Source organism: Pezoporus flaviventris, unplaced genomic scaffold (genome assembly GCF_033815535.1).
Source record: "Pezoporus flaviventris isolate CSIRO_AGI_PZ_B2104156 unplaced genomic scaffold, CSIRO_AGI_Pfla_v1 ptg000093l, whole genome shotgun sequence".
In the NCBI taxonomy this organism is placed as follows: domain Eukaryota; kingdom Metazoa; phylum Chordata; class Aves; order Psittaciformes; family Psittacidae; genus Pezoporus; species Pezoporus flaviventris.
Genome location: NW_026892641.1, coordinates 2,666,440 through 2,684,660, shown reverse-complemented (window position 1 = coordinate 2,684,660; position 18,221 = coordinate 2,666,440). Strand labels below are relative to the sequence as shown.

Sequence of the window (18,221 nt, the reverse complement as noted above, 5' to 3'; positions counted from 1 at the left end):
CAGCCCTCGCAGCATCTCCGTGGCCTCCTCTGGCCTCACTCCAACAGCTCCACATCCCTCTTATCTTACAAAGCTATAAAATACTTCATATTCACTTGCTTGGCCCCTTTTTTTTTGGTATGGTTGAATGCATTTTTCAATAAGCTTAAACAATACCCTACGTGATGGAATTATAAATATATTATAGGTTCAGGCTGTAGAACAAACCTGGTTAAAAATGATGGCTGAAAACTTGAAGCAGTCTCTTTGGAGTGGCTTTTCTGGGTGAGCAGCAGCGGCAGCAATGAAAAGGTCCCTTCTGCAGGCTGAGGAGGAGGGATGTTGCACTTGGGTGGCGTTATTGGCAACAGCCCGACTAAGAATCCTGTTGTGTCCCGTGGCAGACAGTGGAAGAAAGGAGGCGTTGTTTGGTGGCAAAGCCACTTTGCTGTGAAATAAGCACACGGATAAATAAACAACACTTTAATTGAACTGCCTCTTTGTGCCTGAAGCCACCGAGGGGCTGGTTCCTCTTACAGAGCCGTCTCCATTGTGTTGACACTGTAAGTATTCAGGCAGTGGTGCTGAGCACCTGGCCTTTCAGGAGGGCCAGGAAGGGATTTCTGGTGGTGGTTTCCCCAGCAAGCCCAATGGGTGCCTAAGCCCTGCGATAATTTGTAGTGCGATGCCATCTAGTGTGCAGTGGGCTTCCAAACCTCTGGAAATTCATCCAGCACTGATCTTCCTTGTGCATCCGACTCCCTGTGCATCAAACAGCCGCATCTTTCAGCGGAGATGGTTCTCATAACGTTGTAAGTGTTCAAGGCCAGGTTGGATCAGGCTTGGAGCAAGCTGCTCTAGTGGAAGGTGTCCCTGCCCATGGCAGGGGTTGGAATTGGATGAGCTTTAAGCTCCCTTCCATCCCAAACCAGTCTGGGATTCTGTGAACTTCCAGCTTTTCTCTTGTGGGGTTTGCATCATGTCCAGTGGCTGGTAGGTGTTTACATCTGGTCTGTTGTTACTGTTGAGCTACTGTATGAAACACAGCTAGGAATCACCTTATCAAGTCAGAGGCCGTTTGAGTTGACTTGCTGTTCTTCAGACCTGTTGTCTAACAGATTTGGGGCAGGAGCAGCAGTACTTCCTCACTCACACTGTCTGCACTCTGGTCTCAGTTCCCCTCATGGAAGGGTGTAGTTTTCCCTGCCAATGGGACAGAACAATCCTTCCCTCTCTAGTTCTGAAAAGTGATGGTTGGTGTCATTGTGTGGTACCCAGTGTCTCACTGCTGCCAGGAGCAGGGCTGTGTCTCTGCAGGTGGTGACTAGACCCCAGCCTGGCAAAGGCTGCCAGGGGGATTCATTTCTGAATGTTCTCATTTGGGTTTCAGTTAATTGTGCAGTCAGACTCTAACGGGGGTGTGAGAGGTGAGAGGTAACACCAGATGCCTCCATTTACATGTGTTAATCAGCACAGACCCAAACAATAACAACAGATTCAACTGGAGCCATTCAGACAGTTTGAAACGTAAAATGTATGACTTGGGAGAGAGCTGGAAGGTCAGGAGCATGGAGCCAACGTGCCAGCATCCCATCCGACCCCCCTGCAGTTACAGCGTTTCAGAAGCACCCAACGTGGCTATTGCAACCCATCATTACATTGAATTAGCTTTGCTGTGAACAGTAATGTGGAAGGTATTTACTTCTCCCTTTTGGAGCATAGCCTGTGGAGTAACAACGAGCACACAGTGTTATGTGTGTTCTTCTGTGTACTTTGTATCTCAAAATGCTTGTGTCCAAATGGCTGCTGTTATATTCACCAGGGTCAATTTACTAATGACTGAAGGGGGTTTCCTTTGGAGGCAGGCTGCTGGCTCTGTAATGGTAGGCATCGGAATTCTATGGGAATTTATCCTGGAAGCAAGCTTTGGTTGGCAGCCAGTGAGGGAGAGCACCAGTATCTCATGGTGGTTGTGCTGCAGATGGTAGTAAGAGTTTTGTCTCTGGAAGAACACACTTGTGGCTAGTTCTGTTGTTCAACAGAGCGATTGGATTTGGGTTCCTGGGAAACGTGTGGGTTTTGATGCTGTTTGGGGATCAGGGCTGGTGGAACGAGGAAGATGATTCCTCTAGGGAAGAGTTGAGGCAGGTTGGTGCAGTAACAAGAAAGAAGTCATTTTCTTAGAAGCATCACTTCTTCGGGTGCCCTGAAGTCCTTTTTGAAACCCTGTTTATAACCCTGCGGACTGCCTAGATCCCCAGCTCCATCTGTGGTGGGAGCAGAAGTGGTCAGCACCCTCAGTAACGTGTTCAAAGGGTTAAGAGGGGACAAGGGGAGTTGTGGCTACGTGGCGTAGGGCTCTGCATACTCCTGGGTGCAGATCTTCAGCATCCCAAGTAGGTTGTAGGGTGTATTGACATCAGAGCTCCTCCGGAGATGTCTCTAAACCTAAGCTGTAGTTGAGCCTGTTTTGTTTCAGCAGCAGTACTCGCCATTCAGAACACACTATGTGAAATGCTGCTGCTGCTGATGTAAGGATGTGAGCAATGATTTAATTCAATAAGATCAATTTAGAGAGGAGTTACAATTGTAGCTGGTTCAAATGTGATTTGTCAATTCAGGGAATAAGAACTTCTTCAGTTACTTGCTTTGTTATTTGGAAATCACAGAAACAACTGCATTGCAAAAGACCTTTAAGATCATTGGTTCCAGCCATTCCCCAGCACTGCTGAGACCACCACTAACCCATGGCACTGAGGGCAAACCGAGTTCTGTTTGCCCTAGGAAGTATTCTTCCATCCTCAGAAGTGATTTCCTTCACTGTCACTTTCTGGCATCTCTTTGTGCCAACAACAGGCCGGCCTGCGCATCCATAGCAGCACCAATTCTGCATCAGGAGTTGCTTTCTAATGGGCAAGACCAGGTACAGGAGAGGTTAACAGAGAGCAGGACGTGGCAGCTACTACTCACTGATTACTACCCTCTTTTGCACAAAATAAGGCTGCTCCGGAGGCGTAGGCTGTGTCATTTGAAGGCACTGACTTCCTTCATTCCCTATTGTTTTCTCTGTGCCATTACAGCCCCCTGTAGACTCATTTACTTTGGTGTACGAGAAGCAATCTTATAAACTTTCCCAACTTCTCATCCCTGAAAATACAGCAACCGGTGGCACTGCCTAAGATGCTTTAATGGAAAGCAATTTTCTGAGGTTTGGGAGAAGCAGTGTATTGGATGGGAAAAGAACTTGAGTTTCTTCACAACAGTGTTAGTTTGCATTTTGGAAACAGCTTGGGTTGAGCCTTACAAATTCTCTGGGGTGTTTTCCTGTTTTCTGGAAGAACGGAAAGAAGCTTTGAAGCGGGGAGAAATCAGTTGATGAGTAAATCAGTTCTGTCAGTGTGATAGAAGTGTATGGCCCTATGTGATGGACTTGAAAACGCTCACCTCGCCCCATCTTCCACTCCATTTGTTAGAGAAACAAATAGGAGAAGGGTGCAACTTTCCATTTTAACCTTTGAATTCAGGAAGAGAGATGGGAGAAGAGGGAGCTGACTGCAGTCCCTTCCTTCAGGGTGAAATTACTGCCTGGGGAGGCCAGGCTGGCTGTAGCTAGGACCAATTCCATGGTGAGGAACTCTCTTTCTGAATAGAAATGACCAGAGCTTGATATTCTGGACTAGCCAAAGTGCTGTGGAGCTGCAGCAGCAGTATTCCACAGCGTGGTGGTCTTTAGTTCATCGCATGGTTAAGCTTTCAATTGAACCTAAATTCTGGGGACTGGAGGTAAGGAATGATCGCCCTGTTAGTGGTCACCGTGCTCAGGAGCTGAATGGGAAAGCACTGCCAGGGAATAATGATCTGCCAGGTTTGATACTGCACGTGCCCCAGCACCGTTTGTTCTATAGTGATAGTACAGGACCCCTGGACAAGCAAACGTGTTCAGGCTCTTAACTGAACGGGGAGCAATTTGACAGCAGAGTTTTCACCATCGAAATGCTTGTTTTCCTTAGGGAATATGCACAGTGAACAGAGAACCCTTGTACCTAGGCGCTAGGGCATCCTGCATCGATCTGCACCGGGGACTGGAGGGGAGTTTCATGGAGCTTTAGCTCCATGATACCAGAGGAAAAGGACGAGCAAGGAGGAATCGGCTTGCCTGGAGCCGTGCTGGGCTTCAGGCATGTGATGGCAGCTTGCTGTCATTTGTTTTCTTTCCCTTTGAGCTGCAGCAGCAGACTTCTCTGCCTCAACACAGCCCCTGCCTGCATTCCCTCCCTCTCTGTTTCTCTTGGCTCTTGTTAAAACTCCACGGCTTGTCTTGTGGGACCTTTCCAAGGCGAGAGCGGACGGGAGAGAAAGGAACACGGCAGCTTGCTCCCCGGTGCAAACTGAGCATGAAACGGGCAGCGTGGAAGCGGCGACCAGGGCTGCGGAGGCAGGTCTTAAATGCTATTCATAGGCACTGAAGAAGCAGCAGCACCGGGAAGAGAAGAGAGCGAGGGAAGCGAATGTGGGGAGTTTGATTTGATTCTTCCAGCCTGGAGTTCCTGCCTTTCGGAGCTGATGCCTGGAAGGTTTTTGCACTTAGCTGCTGGGAAGCTACGGAGGGACCTGGAACCCTTAGGCCTTGGCTAGGGATCCATCCATGGAAAGAATAGATCGTTGTAGCAGGGGTAAGTAGCGCGCGCAGCCTTTGAGAGAAGATCCTTTTTGTCCCTGGCACGCTGTAACCGTGATGCTAGCAGAAAAGCAGCAGGAAGGATGGTACCGAGTGCTAATGTGGCAGGAAGGGGCGATTCCCATGGCGGTTTTACAGGCAGCAGTTCCTTTGCAGAGCGATCCGCTGCAGTTTTCAGGGGGAGTTGATGGCATTGGTGTGCAGGCTGTCTCCCGTTACAGATCTGAAAGCTCAGCACAATGCAAACTGTGGCTCTCCTGCCCGAGGTTAAGCTGTGGCCTCTGGGAAGATCCCTGTTTCTGAGGTACCCGGCATTAAGTGGGAGTGGGGCTGGAAACATCCCAGGAATGATTTCCTTCTTTGGCTCTTCAGATACACAGTTTTCTGTGTGTTGTCAGTGTGTCTTCTACTAACTAACGAGGGCCAGTAAAGGAAGGACTATATCCCATTTTAGGGTGCTAGATGCTCCATCCCTGGCAGTGTTCAAGACCAGGTTGGATGAAGCTTTGGGTGATATGGTTTAGTGTGAGGTGTCCCTGCCCATGGCAGGGGGGTTGGAAGTTGATGATCTTAAGGTCCTTTCCAACCCTAACTACTCTATGATTCTATGTGTTCCAAACTGTTGCTGATAGTGCCTGCAGCGCTCCCTTTGTTCTAAGGGTAGGATTAGTAAAGGCTTCTTTTTGCAATAAGGAGATTTTAGAATTTACTTCATTATCTTTGATCTTTCATGCATCTACCTTTTAAAATCGTCCCTGGAATGGGAAATATTGATAAGGGGAGTGTGTATTGGACTTTGTAAACCTTCACTCTGTATTTCTTTTTGAGGCAGGTATGTATGTATGTGACTCAGAGATTGGAATAAATCTTTATTCAGGTGCAGGGGCACATAATACTCATCTTCAATGCCGTATTGTCAGGAACCATAGGACAATATGCAAGGGCAGACAAGGATTTTTCCATTCATAGCCAGTGAGGTATTAACCATGCAAAAGCAGCTTCTGGGCTTTCTAGGAATGACTTTGTCCACTTGCCTACCTGTGGATTTGCTGCCACAGGCAGCTCAGTGCCACTCCAAGCCCTCGGTTAGCAGTGCAAACCGGTACAAAGCATCTGTGAGAGCCCTACAAAAGCCTTCTGAGGGTTGCCATTGCTCCTTCATTTGGGAATGGTAAATCACTGCCAGCTTTTAGGATGCGTCCTAACTTCTCCCTTTGTGCTGGCTCAGCTCTCCGCCTCTTTTGTGCAGGAGAGTTGGACTTTCAACCACTTCCCATTTCCTGCCTGTCTCTGCTCATTGCTTTTCATATGGCCCACAGTGCCTTTTATCCCCTGCCCCTAGGTGTGCATTTGTGAGCAAGGGGCATCTCTTTGCGTCCTTTCCTTCCCCTCTGTTGGCTTCATTGAGTTACATTTGAGTTCTTGGGTGATGCTGCTGGGCTTAAGATTTGAGCTTAAGATTTGCCATAAGCTAAAGAAACTGAGACCTTTTTTTGTCCTGTACTGATGCGTTTGGCTGAGCAGAGTGGAGTACCCTGGACCAGCTGCTTTCAGAGCACTGCACAGTTTGCTTCTCACACACCAACTTCGGCAGCTCTTCTGTTATTTGGAATCTATCTGTTGGACTTGTGGCTTTTTTCTCATGCTCATTCCATCCAGCACACTTCAGTGAGCAGCCAGGCTTTCTGCTTGTTTCTTCCTTTGTTACCTTTCATGTCTTCAAAGGTAGGAATTCATCAGCATCAACTTGTTATGCTCTGGAGCTCAAGGGGACAGACTCCTCACAAGAACTGTGCAGCTTAATAAGACATGTGACACGGGGAGACACGTGGGGCTGCAGGCGATGTGCTGGTCACTGCTTCAGTGCAATCCTTTAATCAACAACATGCCATAATAGAGGCTCTGTATTTACTGAAAGCAGATGCATTCATGTCTCTCAGGCTGGGCTTAAACTTCGCAAGAGCTGTGGGTTTGATTCCCACTGTAGGTGTGCTAGCAGAACGGGCTTTTTCCTTGTTGTTTTATCCCATGCATGTACTATAATGGATAGATATATAGATAACATATTTATATCCTTCCCTGTGCGGGTGCTGAGGCACTGGCACAGTGTCCCCAGAGAAGCTGTGGCTGCCCCATCCCTGGCAGTGTTCAAAGCCAGGTTGGACACAGGGGCTTGGAGCAATTGGAAGGTGTCCCTCCCCATGGCACCAGAAGAGCTTTAAGGTCTCTTCCAACCCACACTAGTCTGTGATTCTTTGGTATGATTCTGTTGTATGGCTCTTGGTGGTAATAGGAGTTATAGATGGAGTCAGTAACAGATCCTCTTCATTTATCTTCTAGTTCTTAATCCCTGAAGCACATGTCTAGTGGCAGAGTAGCCCTGGAGCCCTGGACTCTGGTTAACGTGGGGTTGGCTAGCGCCTCATAAGCTCTCAAGGGTGAGTTTGAGGAAGGAATATGATTCCCTGCACCCATTCACGCTGCTCTGGCAGTGATTCCCCAGTTGTGGTCACAGTTACTGGATGCAGGGACTTTCCACGTTGTCACCATGTGTAACTGATTACCCCGTTGTATGTCTGGCAGCAGCACAGCCACCCGTGTCCACGCTAAGCGTTTGCCTCTGCTTAGTGTCATGTTCCATTGCTGTCTTCCGAAACCCCAGAGACTGGAAGTAGTTTCCCCCATGAGAAAAGGAGAAGAAAGAGGTCATCATGGAAGCTAAAACCATGCAGGAATGAAATCTGTGAAACAAAGCTGGTAGCATTTCTCCCACGTCTTCCCAAATTTCATTACAAGCGAGAGAGGACACACAGGAAGATGGGAAATAAAAGTTTCACCCAGCTAAGGTGAAAAGCAGTTTTCAGCCTCAAAATCCTCTCACTGACAATGTTTTGGGTCTAATTTATCTCTTGGCCGCTGTTTCTGTGGACTGGAATACATGGAATGAGCAAGTTTCTTAGCAGTCAGTTCACTCAGAGCTTTAAGGACAAAAGTCAAAGCCACTAAACTCCATCCAGGTGACAATTCCAGCTTATGGAGCGTTCCAGGGTGTTGTCAGCCATGAAGGAGTGCCTCAAGCAGTGCTCTGCATGCAGCCACGTGGAGGGGCTTGGTTTTAATAGCATCACATACTTGAACTTTGTGAAAGCATTCTGTTGTCAGCCCCTAAGAAGTCGGTTTTGCCTCACGGAGTCCCTGATGGCTGCGTCTGAGATGTGTTGATGACTGTTTCATTGCTTAGGAAGATTGACCTTCACCTTCTTGCACATTGAGAGGAAATCAAAGGGTGAGACCACATGAGAAAACATTTGCAGCATAATACAGGAAAATCTGGGGAAGAAGTATCCGTGACACAGCTCTCCGAGATCTTATGTCTCAACAGGCATCAAATGTACTTGGCTTAAGCATTAGAACCGACTCCAGCAGCATATACATCAGCTGCCTGTGTTGCCAGCTCACCCTGGAATCAGGGATTGAAAGTATGGTCGTTCCAGTTGTGCATTTTTCTCTCCACTGGCTCTTGGGGGTATCCCTCTGCTTGGCCTTGAATCCCCCCAGTAGATACTGAGATGCATAGCGCATGTCCGTGACCTCCTTGTAAGCCCATACTGAAACCAGCATAAAAGAACCCAAAGGAGACCTGATCTTGTGCCTGTGAGGCACATAGGGAACTATGCGTGGTTGAAGCACCTCGAGGAGCCTGCTGCAGGATCAGTATCTGCCCTTTTCTCTAGCTGTGCATATTTATGGCAGGATTTATTAGTCTTGAAGGTGAAGCTCAGTCGAAGGGATGCTGCCTGCTGAATAATCATGCTTCCATCGGAAGAACTTGTCCCATGTGATTTGCAAGCTTAAAATAGTTCTGAAAGTAACTACAGGCAAAATACACATCCCACAAGCTTTGCTATTTACTTAGTGCTTGTACTTGCAGGAAAGCCAGCCTTCCCAATACACCTGCGGTGTGCTGGGACTTGTGTCTCCGAGGAGGAGGCTCTAAGCCAGGAGTTGATTTCACCTCTGGCACTAGTATCCTCCTTGCGTGTTCTAGTGATGTTATAGGCTGGTTTGGGTTGGAAGGGACCTTAAAGCTCATCCAGGTCCAAGCCCCTGCGTCCAACCTGGCCTTGAACACTGCCAGGGATGGGGCAGCCACAGCTTCTCTGGGCACCCTGTGCCAGCGCCTCAGCACCCTCACAGGGAAGAGCTTCTGCCTAAGAGCTCATCTCAGTCTCCCCTCTGGCAGGTTAAAGCCATTCCCCTTGGCCTGGCCCTGCATCCCTTGTCCAAAGCCCCTCTCCAGCCTTTTCTCAGCCCCCTTATGATGCTTCTATGCAAATGTATCACCTGCATTTTGCGATACTTGGATCATTCAGCATGTTTATGCTTGGGTAAAGAAGCTGCTCTGTCAGAAATGTTCTTTTCCTGCTCTGAAACCACAGTTCAGTTTGAAAAGGATAAAGCAAAAGATGGGGAACCCAGTGGGAGGATAATTAGTACATTTAGCTAGAAAAATCTGGAGCAAGGAAAAAGAGGCCAGATAAATACATGTCTGGTGTCAGAGCCATGAGTTAGAATACGTTTCCCTGCTTGAAATGATTTGCCAGCCTAGGATTTCAAGCACAATAAAATCAAATCCTCATATACATCCAAACCCAGGTCAGGAAGGTGCCTCAGTGCAGGCCAAATGTGTGTCATGGGCTCAGCTAAATGAAGATGAAGTGGTTTATGAGTCACCAGCGTGATTCAGGAGGTAGCGGAAGTACCGGCTATCAGGGACTGGAGCTGGAGAGGGGAGAAAAGCTGTTTCATACAATAACTGCATCTCTGAGTGTGATCAGTGTTAACTCTTTTAATTTCTTCAGGGTTTATCCCAAGGATATTTGGGCTTTTTTGAGAATAAAGCTTAGCAATATTTCACAGGAAAATGAGCCTCATGTTTCTTGCTCTTGGCCACCACACGTACTTTTTCACCCCATCCATCCATTCCAAAGTGATGCATGAAGGTGGCATTTGCCCTGTGGGGTTTTTTTGCCTCGTCTGATTTGCTCAATTGCACAAACATCATCAGTTCCCACGGAGGAGGCAGGAGGTGGTTCAGAAAGAGAAGAAAGGCAAAGTTTGGGCCTAACTCTGTCAGGAGAATCATCAGATGTAATAGCGGTTTGGAAACGTAATGAGCTTTTGCTCTGCTTGAGCTTTCGGTCGCATGTGTCTGGCTGCTTTTAACCTGAAATTCCAGCTCGGAAAAACATGGAAGGATTAGCAGGTTTCCTTGGAACAATGACACATCCTTTGCCAGGAAAAGCATCAGCCTTTCCACTGACTTCAAGCTCCTGGCAGGAGCCTTCCTCACCATTCTTGCCACCTCTCCTCTCCCGGAGATCTCCACCGATGTGCGCTGTGTTTGAGATGACACCTCTTGAAGCTCCTGCTTGCCAAGGAGGCTGGGTCATCGCCGTCTGCCCCATCACATCCCTCCAGGAGCTCTTCATCCCGCTTGGAACGCTGTGCCAGATGCTGCCAGTTGTGGGATGTCACAGCGGGGTGGGTTGTGGCTTCAAGTGAAAGGAGTGGGTCTGTGTTAGCTGGCTTTATAGCAAACTTCTAATGATATTAATATTAGGAAGCATTACAGTTTCATAGAATCATAGAATGGTTTGGGTTGGAAAGGACCTTAAGATCATCCACTTCCAACCCCCTAACATGCTCCAAGCTCCATCCAACCTGGCCTTGAACGCTGCCAGGGATGGGGCAGCCACAGCTTCTCTGGGCACCCTGTGCCAGCGCCTCAGCACCCTCACAGGGAAGAACTTCTTCCTTATATCCAACCTAGATCTCCCCTGTTTCAGTTTGAACCCATCACCCCTTGTTCTATCACTACAGTCCTGATGAAGAGTCCTTCTCTGTCATCCTCGTAGGATTCCTTGTAGGATTCATCCTTGTAGGTTTCTCTTCATCTGTAAAGAGGAGTTGTATTCATTTTATGTACCTGATTACTTTGATTTGCCATGGAATACGTGTTTCACAGGAGAACATGCATTTGCACTGCTCAGATACGTGTGTGCAAGTGAAATCCATGTGTTCCTGACTGTTGGAAGCAGAAGCTGAAATAAGTAAGGTTCAGAGATGAATTAAATCTGTCCCTCCCCAGTCTTTCACATATTGTCCTGTCATCAGGAGGACTGGATGATGGAGTTGACATCACTCAGCAAACAAGGAACCAAAAGCCAAAGCTATTTAAATGAACTTATTTGGCATCTAGGATCAGAGGCAGAGCGAGGAGGAGCAGACACAGCCCCACTGACATTGCCATGCGGAGCCGGCTCTTACTCGGTAAGGATTTGGCACTTCAATTTAGTAGCCAGCAATCCTGGTGTTGGCAATGGATTTCTGTAGTGCTTTCCCTTGAAGTGATTCTTCGGAGCTTCTGCAGTTTCTAAGAGGAGCACACAAGGATGTGACTCTGGTTTAAAGCCTGTGGTCACCCTGACAAGTGAAGGACCTGCCTCTGCTCAGATTAAAGCCCTCTCCCCAGTCACCAGCCCTTGCTTTCTGGCTCTGTGTGGGGAACGTGGCAGGTCCCATGTGGCTCCCAGACAGGTTCACAGTGGCCTCGTGGGGCTCCAGACAAACAAATGTGTCTTTAAAACACACGCTGCTTTGCTCCAAGCACAGATCTACCAAGGGTTGATGCGAGGAGTGTTCTCGGAGGGCGAGCAGAAGGGAGCTTCCAAAGCCGCTGTGGAGAGGAGGGATGAGAGTGAGTTTTGTTCTTGTTAGCCCCAGTTCTGGAAGGTAAATGCACAGCATCACTGCACCTTGTAAAACTGCTTTGGAATAAGCCTTCTGAATGTGCTAATATCGTAACTTACCCTGCTGTTCACTCTGGTGCTGTTTAGCTCCACAAGAGGAATAAGCAGTAAATCATCCTCTGCGGGAGCCTCCTGTAATCACTGTCTTTATCTGCTGGCTTACCAGAGATGAGCTGCTTGTTCTCAGACTTGGAACCTTCTCCTGCCTCTGTGTGTGCCCAATAGTCTGGTGAGCTCTGCTCTGTGTGGCAAAATTGTGTATGAGCAAGGCACGTTTTGCTTTTCACCCTTCCTGGTGATACCAGGAGGTCCCGATTGCTGCTTCCTCCTGCTCTCAATGCCTTTGTTTCTATTGGGTTTGTTCTAGTTACTCATCCTTTGGCAGATCGTTGTAGTAGGGACTACAGCTCTTACTAGCCAGCTGCACAGAGCAGCATGGTGTGAATGTGCTGGTAGAGGGAAAATGGGCTGTCTGCTCTAGGATTTAATGCACTCACCAGGTCCTTGTGGATGTGTGCAGGAAGGCAGAAAGGAGGGGACTCACAACGATAGCTTCACATAACATTCCCAGCCCTCTGTGCTCTTCAGGCACCTGTTAAACCTCACAGGAACATCTGTAGGGCTTTCTTGGTGTATCAGGAAATGCTTCCACTGAAAAGTTTAGGGTACCATACACCTGATTCATGGAGTCAGTCCTATCTGCCTGTGCTAGCTGAGCAGAGCATTCCAGTCACAAATGTACCTCCCGAACCTAACGCATCCTGTCGTGCTCAAGAAGTTCGACATGTTTTGCATGTGAAAAATGAACATTTTGGGTTCTATATCAAGCCACATCTATCTGAAGGATGCAGTTTAACCCTTTGCTCAGTCGCCATAGATGCCATTCACGGGTTGTTTCAGCTGTCTCACGTTTCTGCTTCCATTTTTTTGCTCTTGGCCAATTTTCCAGAGTTCAGCTTTTCCAAAAAGTCTCTTGTTCCAAAAGACCTTTGTGGAAAAAGGCCCAGACTCTTCCTCAGTGCTTTCTGCTTTTAAGCTGGCATCGCTTGTGCTTAACAAGCTGCTGTCACTGCAATTTAATGTCTATCACACAAGGAATAAAGGTGGCTGTGATGGCTGTGTGAGTGCTGAGAGGTTGAGATCTTCATCCTGCTCTGTGTGTAATGGAGGTTTTCATATATATATATATATAGTTTTTAGTACCTGGGTCTCTGTGCTGGGTTATGATCTCTTTCATAAAACAACTTTTTGGAAGACGTTTCCTTTTATTATTGGCTTTGCAAAGTCTTAATTTGCTTCTGATCGCTTTTAATGGTGGCTTTTCAGAGAAGATGGTGAAATACAAGCAATTGTATGTATAGGATGTTAAACTGGTAGGAGCAGCAGGAGTAGTAGCAGTACCCTAGTCAAGGCACTTGGTACATTGAGTACCTGTAAGGAACGAGGTGGCTAAATCCCTCCTCCCTGCTCTGAAATGAAAGCACATCCTGATGCTGTATTTAATGACTCTGTATGTGGTGAATGGTGCCATAAAGCTCTCTGTTGTGGTAAATTGCTTGACAAGGCTGAAACGAGATCTGGTTTGTTACCTAATGTCTGCTGAACAGATTGAATAGAAAATGAATAAAATTGGGGGGGAAATCACTGTTATCTGATACATGAATATTTATGGAGATATGTCAGTGAACAATTGATTTTGCAGACTTCTGAGCTTTAATCCCTGGCTTTTTTGCCTTCCTAGGCTGGTTTTATTCTTGAACCACCATTTCAGTTTTAAGCTGTCAGGTGAGATGCCCAAATCCAATGGCATTCCAGCACAAGCCATAAAGGCTCGATGGTTTCTCTCTGACAGCTCCAGACACACAAACACATCCCGATTCCCTACTCAGCATGTCTCAGAGCAAGTTGATGTGAACGTTGTGCTCCGTGCATGATTACATGCCTGGCTTAGCCCTGCTCACTGACCTGGTCTTTCTCTCTTTCTCCACCCCATCCATCCCTTCTCCCTTGGTGTAGCTTTCGCTCCCGGAGGAACAGAATGAAGTAACAAGAAATGGCTGTGAATCCAAGGAACTGGTCTACCTTGTACAGATCTCTTGTCAGGTAAATGCTGTGTTTTCTAGCCCCACTTTGTTTTACAGTATGTTTGGCAGCACAACGTTTTGATGGGACGCTTCTCGGTGGCGGGGAGGGGGGGGTTCTGCTTCTCACTTTGGGTCCTCCAAAGGATGCTCTCTGTGGGACTGCAGGGAGCTTATTGTAAGCAAAGGACCATCAAGGGGAGAAAAAGGAGTCTGTAAGCAAAGAATCCTTGTTCCAGTGCGTGCAGAGGTGCTTCATGAGCAGCCTAGAGATGCAGAGCTGCTCCACTGAGTAGGCTAGAGATACTGGCTGCTGGCCGCCAGGACATGGGGATTCTCCACCTATGTCTCTAGGCATCTGGCATGGAATTCTTTCACTGCCTTTCATACCCAAATGCTTTGGGCAGATAAATCTGCTGCTTTGGACCCTGGCTGCTATGATGGAGATAGTGACTTTGTCAAATGCTGCATAACAAGTGATCAGATTTTAATATGTTGAATTAAATTGTTGTTTGAGTGAGGCATTGCATGGATGGATTCAGCTAAGTGTAATGCCTGTCTTTGTTCCTCTTGGCGTAGCAGTTCTTTCTGTGATTCATGTCAGCCCTTCTTGAGCATCCCTCTTAGCAATTTATGCTGGACATCACTGCAGTGTCTGTCGTTTTAGAGCTCTTTAGGTGATCCTGCTGGCATTTCTCAGGTACCAAAAGGAAGTATACAGACAAGGCACGCATCTGCTGCCTACATGTGAATTGCTGAGGTAGGAAATATGGTTCTGTTGGATATTGGATTGTACATTAGCACACACAGAGACAGGTAGTGAGTTCACAGTGTACTTGCTCCTCTCCTCTAACTCTGTGTGCACACTGGTGTAGGGTGTTTGGGGAGAGCTGAGGAGCAAAGCATCCTGCTTCGTTGTGAAGGTGGAGCTTGGCAAAAGCTGCACTACAGCAGTGTAGTTGGTGTGATAGAAACACACAGAATGGTTCTTCTCTGTTGTCCTGCTCTCTCAGGTGCTTTGCAGGGATGTGTCTGAGAGCACAGTGCATTTTCTGTGGGGACAGCGTGGGGAATTCTCTGCCTTGGCTAAGGAAGATGGTCCAATAGATCCAGAAGCTGTGAACAACAGAATCATGGAATGGTTTGGGTTGGAAGAGACCTTAAAGTCCCAACCCCATGCCACAGGCAGGGACACCTTCCACTAGAGCAGCTTGCTCCAAGCCCTGAATGTTCAGCCTGGCCTTAAATATTCCAGGGATGGAAGCACTTCCATGTCCAGCTGCTGACAAGTTCTGGTACCTTCTGTTTTCCTGTTTTCTATTCTCTTTTAAGTAATCCTCCCAGCTCACTGGAATTCCTCCCTACCCCAGCCATTGATTCACCTTGTGTGTGTTAGTCCATGCCCTTGTCTCTCGGATACTTACAAAGCTGGGAAACTTGTGGCATCTGGATTCAAGGAGTGGAAAGGCATGGAATGAACTGCACAGCTGAGCATCATTCCTACCATGGCGATACTTCACCCCTGACATCTCACAGCCTCTCCTAATGTCCAGGGAAAGATTCCATTCCATCACACATTGGACACTGCCGGTGTCTGGATGGGTTTGGCTCTGCATTAGAATGGAATGGGAGGTGTGAAATAGCTCATGGAATGATAGTGCAATGGGGGAGAGATTTTGGCAGGATGCATTTGGATAACGCCAGAAGTATTGCAGGAGGGAGCAAAAAGGCCTATACAACAAGGTTTACTTTGCTCACCCTTTGGATGTGCTGCTACCACTGGTACTGCAGCACAGGCAGAAACCTTGTCACTTCTCAGATGGACTCAGAGAAAACCAATTCTGTTGATGAAGGCTAAGCCCATGTACATTTAAAAGCCTTAAGATACTTGGGGTTTGCTGCATAAACAGACAGCATAGGGAAGAGGAAGGGCATTTGGCCATCCTGGCCATTTTAGATTACAGACCTTAGAGAAATACCCCAAAGCCCTTAGTTTTGGGGTTGAACTTAATGCTCCTGCTGAGCCTTGCACAGTTTGGACTGGGCAGCCCCAGTCTGTGTGTTGTGTGGTCCATTAAAAGACATTGATTTTATCCTCTCACTCTGTAGCAGGCAACAAACCAAAGCTTGTGAACATTAGACCTTTAAAACCTCCAGTTCAGCCTTAGCTGTGTTTGGCACACTACACTAAGGAAACTCAATCCCACTCTTTCCCATCTGTAAGTATGATTTTAGTGGTGTAAAGAGAATTATTGTCTCGCAAAACCCTCCCAGATAAGGGTTGAAACAAGTCTTGAGGGGAATTATGTTTGTGACACAGTCCTGCTGCCCCTCAGCTTGTGAAATACAAGCTTTGTGTGAGGTTCAGAGGGGGGGGTCAAGTCTCTATTCAGCTTTTCTGCTGCTTAGAGACCTCAAAACAATAATCCAGTTTAGTAGCTGTTAAGAAGAAGTGGGAATATTGAGAGGTTGATATTATTAAACTAAATCTAACCAAAATCCCTTTCTATGATAAAAGAAGAGATGGAGGGAGGAAGGGAGGAAAAGATGGATGGATGGATGGATGGATGGATGGATGGATGGATGGATGGATGGATGGATGGATGGATGGGCCTCTTGGTGTGAGTAATTGCAAGTCTTAACAATAACCCTGGTCCTTAAAGGACTCCAGGGAATGCTGAGACCTTGGTGAACCTGTGCTGTCTTGCAGGCTGGGAAGGATCGTGAGCAGTGTTTGCAGTCCTTGCAGAGTTCCACAGGGATACACAAAGAATTTACAAGCTCTGCAAGACATTTAAAGGGGTAATTCTGTGCCTTGAGAAGAAATGAAGCCTGCAGAACGGTTGAACTAGGCTAAGCCATGGAGTTTTGTCAAGTCCTAAAGCAGGCTGTGAAAAGAGACCTTTTCAGTGGTTCTGGACCTGTTTGAGTGGCAGTACAGCAGCTCGCAGCCCAGAAAGCCAACCCTATCCTGGGCTGCATCAAAAGGAGTGTGACCAGCAGGTCATGGAGGTGATCCTGCCCCTCTACTCTGCTCTCATGAGACCTCACCTGGAGCATTGTGTGCAGTTCTGGTGTCCTCAACATGGAGCTGTTGGAACAAGTCCAGAGGAGGCCACAAGGATGATCAGGGGCTGGAGCACCTCCTGTATGGAGCCAGGCTGAGAAAGTTGGGGGTGTTCAGCCTGGAGAAGAGAAGCTGCGTGGAGATCTCATAGCAGCCTTCCAGTATCTGAAGGGGGCCTGTAGGGATGCTGGGGAGGGACTCTTCATTAGGGACTGTAGTGACAGGACAAGGGGTAACGGGTTCAAACTGAAACAGGGGAAGTTTAGATTGGATCTAAGGAGGAAATTCTTTCCTGTTAGGGTGGTGAGGCACTGGAATGGGTTGCCCAGGGAGGTTGGGAATGCTCCATCCCTGGCGGTGTTCAAGGCCAGGTTGGACAGAGCCTTGGGTGAGATGGTTTAGTGTGAGGTGTCCCTGCCCATGGCAGGGGGGTCGGAACTGGATGATCTTAAGGTCCTTTCCAACCCTAACTATTCTATGATTCTATATTTGAATATCCCAACATAAGAATGGCTGTTCTGAGCTGTTGTTGTGAAAAATATGCATTTGAACACTTCAGACATCATTTTGTGATGATGTTTTGAATGGGAAGGAGAGAACAAGAGATGGATTGTGAAACTGTTCTAAGGGAGACCTTAAACTCCAGTCATCTCCTGGGGGTTTTCTTGTTCATTTTCAGCATCACAGGTAGATTGTTGGAACAGGAGTGACAGACTGCAAGCGTGGCTGATGCTTAGCACAATGAGAGAAAGGTTTGGGTTCGAAGGGATCTTAAAGCTCATCCAGTTCCAACCCCTTGCCACGGGCAGGGACACTTTCCACTAGAGCAGCTTGCTCCAAGCCCCTGTGTCCAACCTGGCCTTGAACACTGCCAGGGATGGGGCAGCCACAGCTTCTCTGGGCACCCTGTGCCATCACCCTCATAGTGAAGAGCTTCCTCCTGATATCTAGTCTAAATCTTAGGGCTAGATCTCATGCCAGACCTTTAAACCCAGACTGCCTGTTGTGCTCTGGGAACCGAGCTACAGCACCTCCTCTGCTTCCTGCTGTTCAGGAGATAACATCGGTGTCCTCCAAAGGAAGCCCCCTCCTGCTGCAGCTCTGGGAGGATTCTGAGGCTGTTCTCCTGGGCTCAAGGGTGGGTTTTCTCTCTTCTGCTGCTCCCCTTTGCAGACCCCCCCACTGGCAGCAAGAGGAGCTGCGTGGCTTCGTTGTGCAGGATGCCCTGTTCCTGCTTTTTGTTCCAGGCAGCCACTGCTGCCCGTGCTGTGTTCATTTTGATTGATAGAATAAGGTCTCCTATGCACTACATGAAGGCTTTTATGCAGCTCTGTGCCACTTGTATCTCCCAGCTGTGCCTTGCAGGAGATTCAAGCTCAGTATCTTCTGTCTGAAGAACAGCATTTGCAAACCTCTGAAGGCACCCTCATCCAGTGTTCCATGGCTGGAAGCGTGGTTGCAATCATAAGTGCTTCAAGGGCAGCAAAGAGAATGCCAGGAAAAAGTGGGATCCAACAAGGAAGAACAGACAGGACTCCCTATCCTGAGTGGTTTGTGGGGAGAGGAGAGTGGGATCTGTTTGCACAGAAGCAAATGTCTTACTC

At 47.7% G+C, this 18,221-nt stretch overlaps 1 protein-coding gene across 8 annotated transcripts in view; it reads left to right on the top strand.

Annotated features, from left to right (window-relative positions):
• Positions 1–18,221, top strand: part of ARHGAP32 (Rho GTPase activating protein 32) — a 172,876-nt gene that overhangs the window by 94,571 nt on the left and 60,084 nt on the right. For 7 of the 8 annotated variants that reach the window (XM_061476053.1, XM_061476050.1, XM_061476051.1 and 4 more), the window contains one exon: positions 13,486–13,572. In XM_061476053.1, the coding sequence (XP_061332037.1) occupies positions 13,486–13,572 (87 nt within the window). Of the gene's footprint in view, positions 1–4,303; positions 4,653–13,485; positions 13,573–18,221 lie in introns of those variants that run through there. The other variant, XM_061476057.1, reaches the window with a different exon arrangement.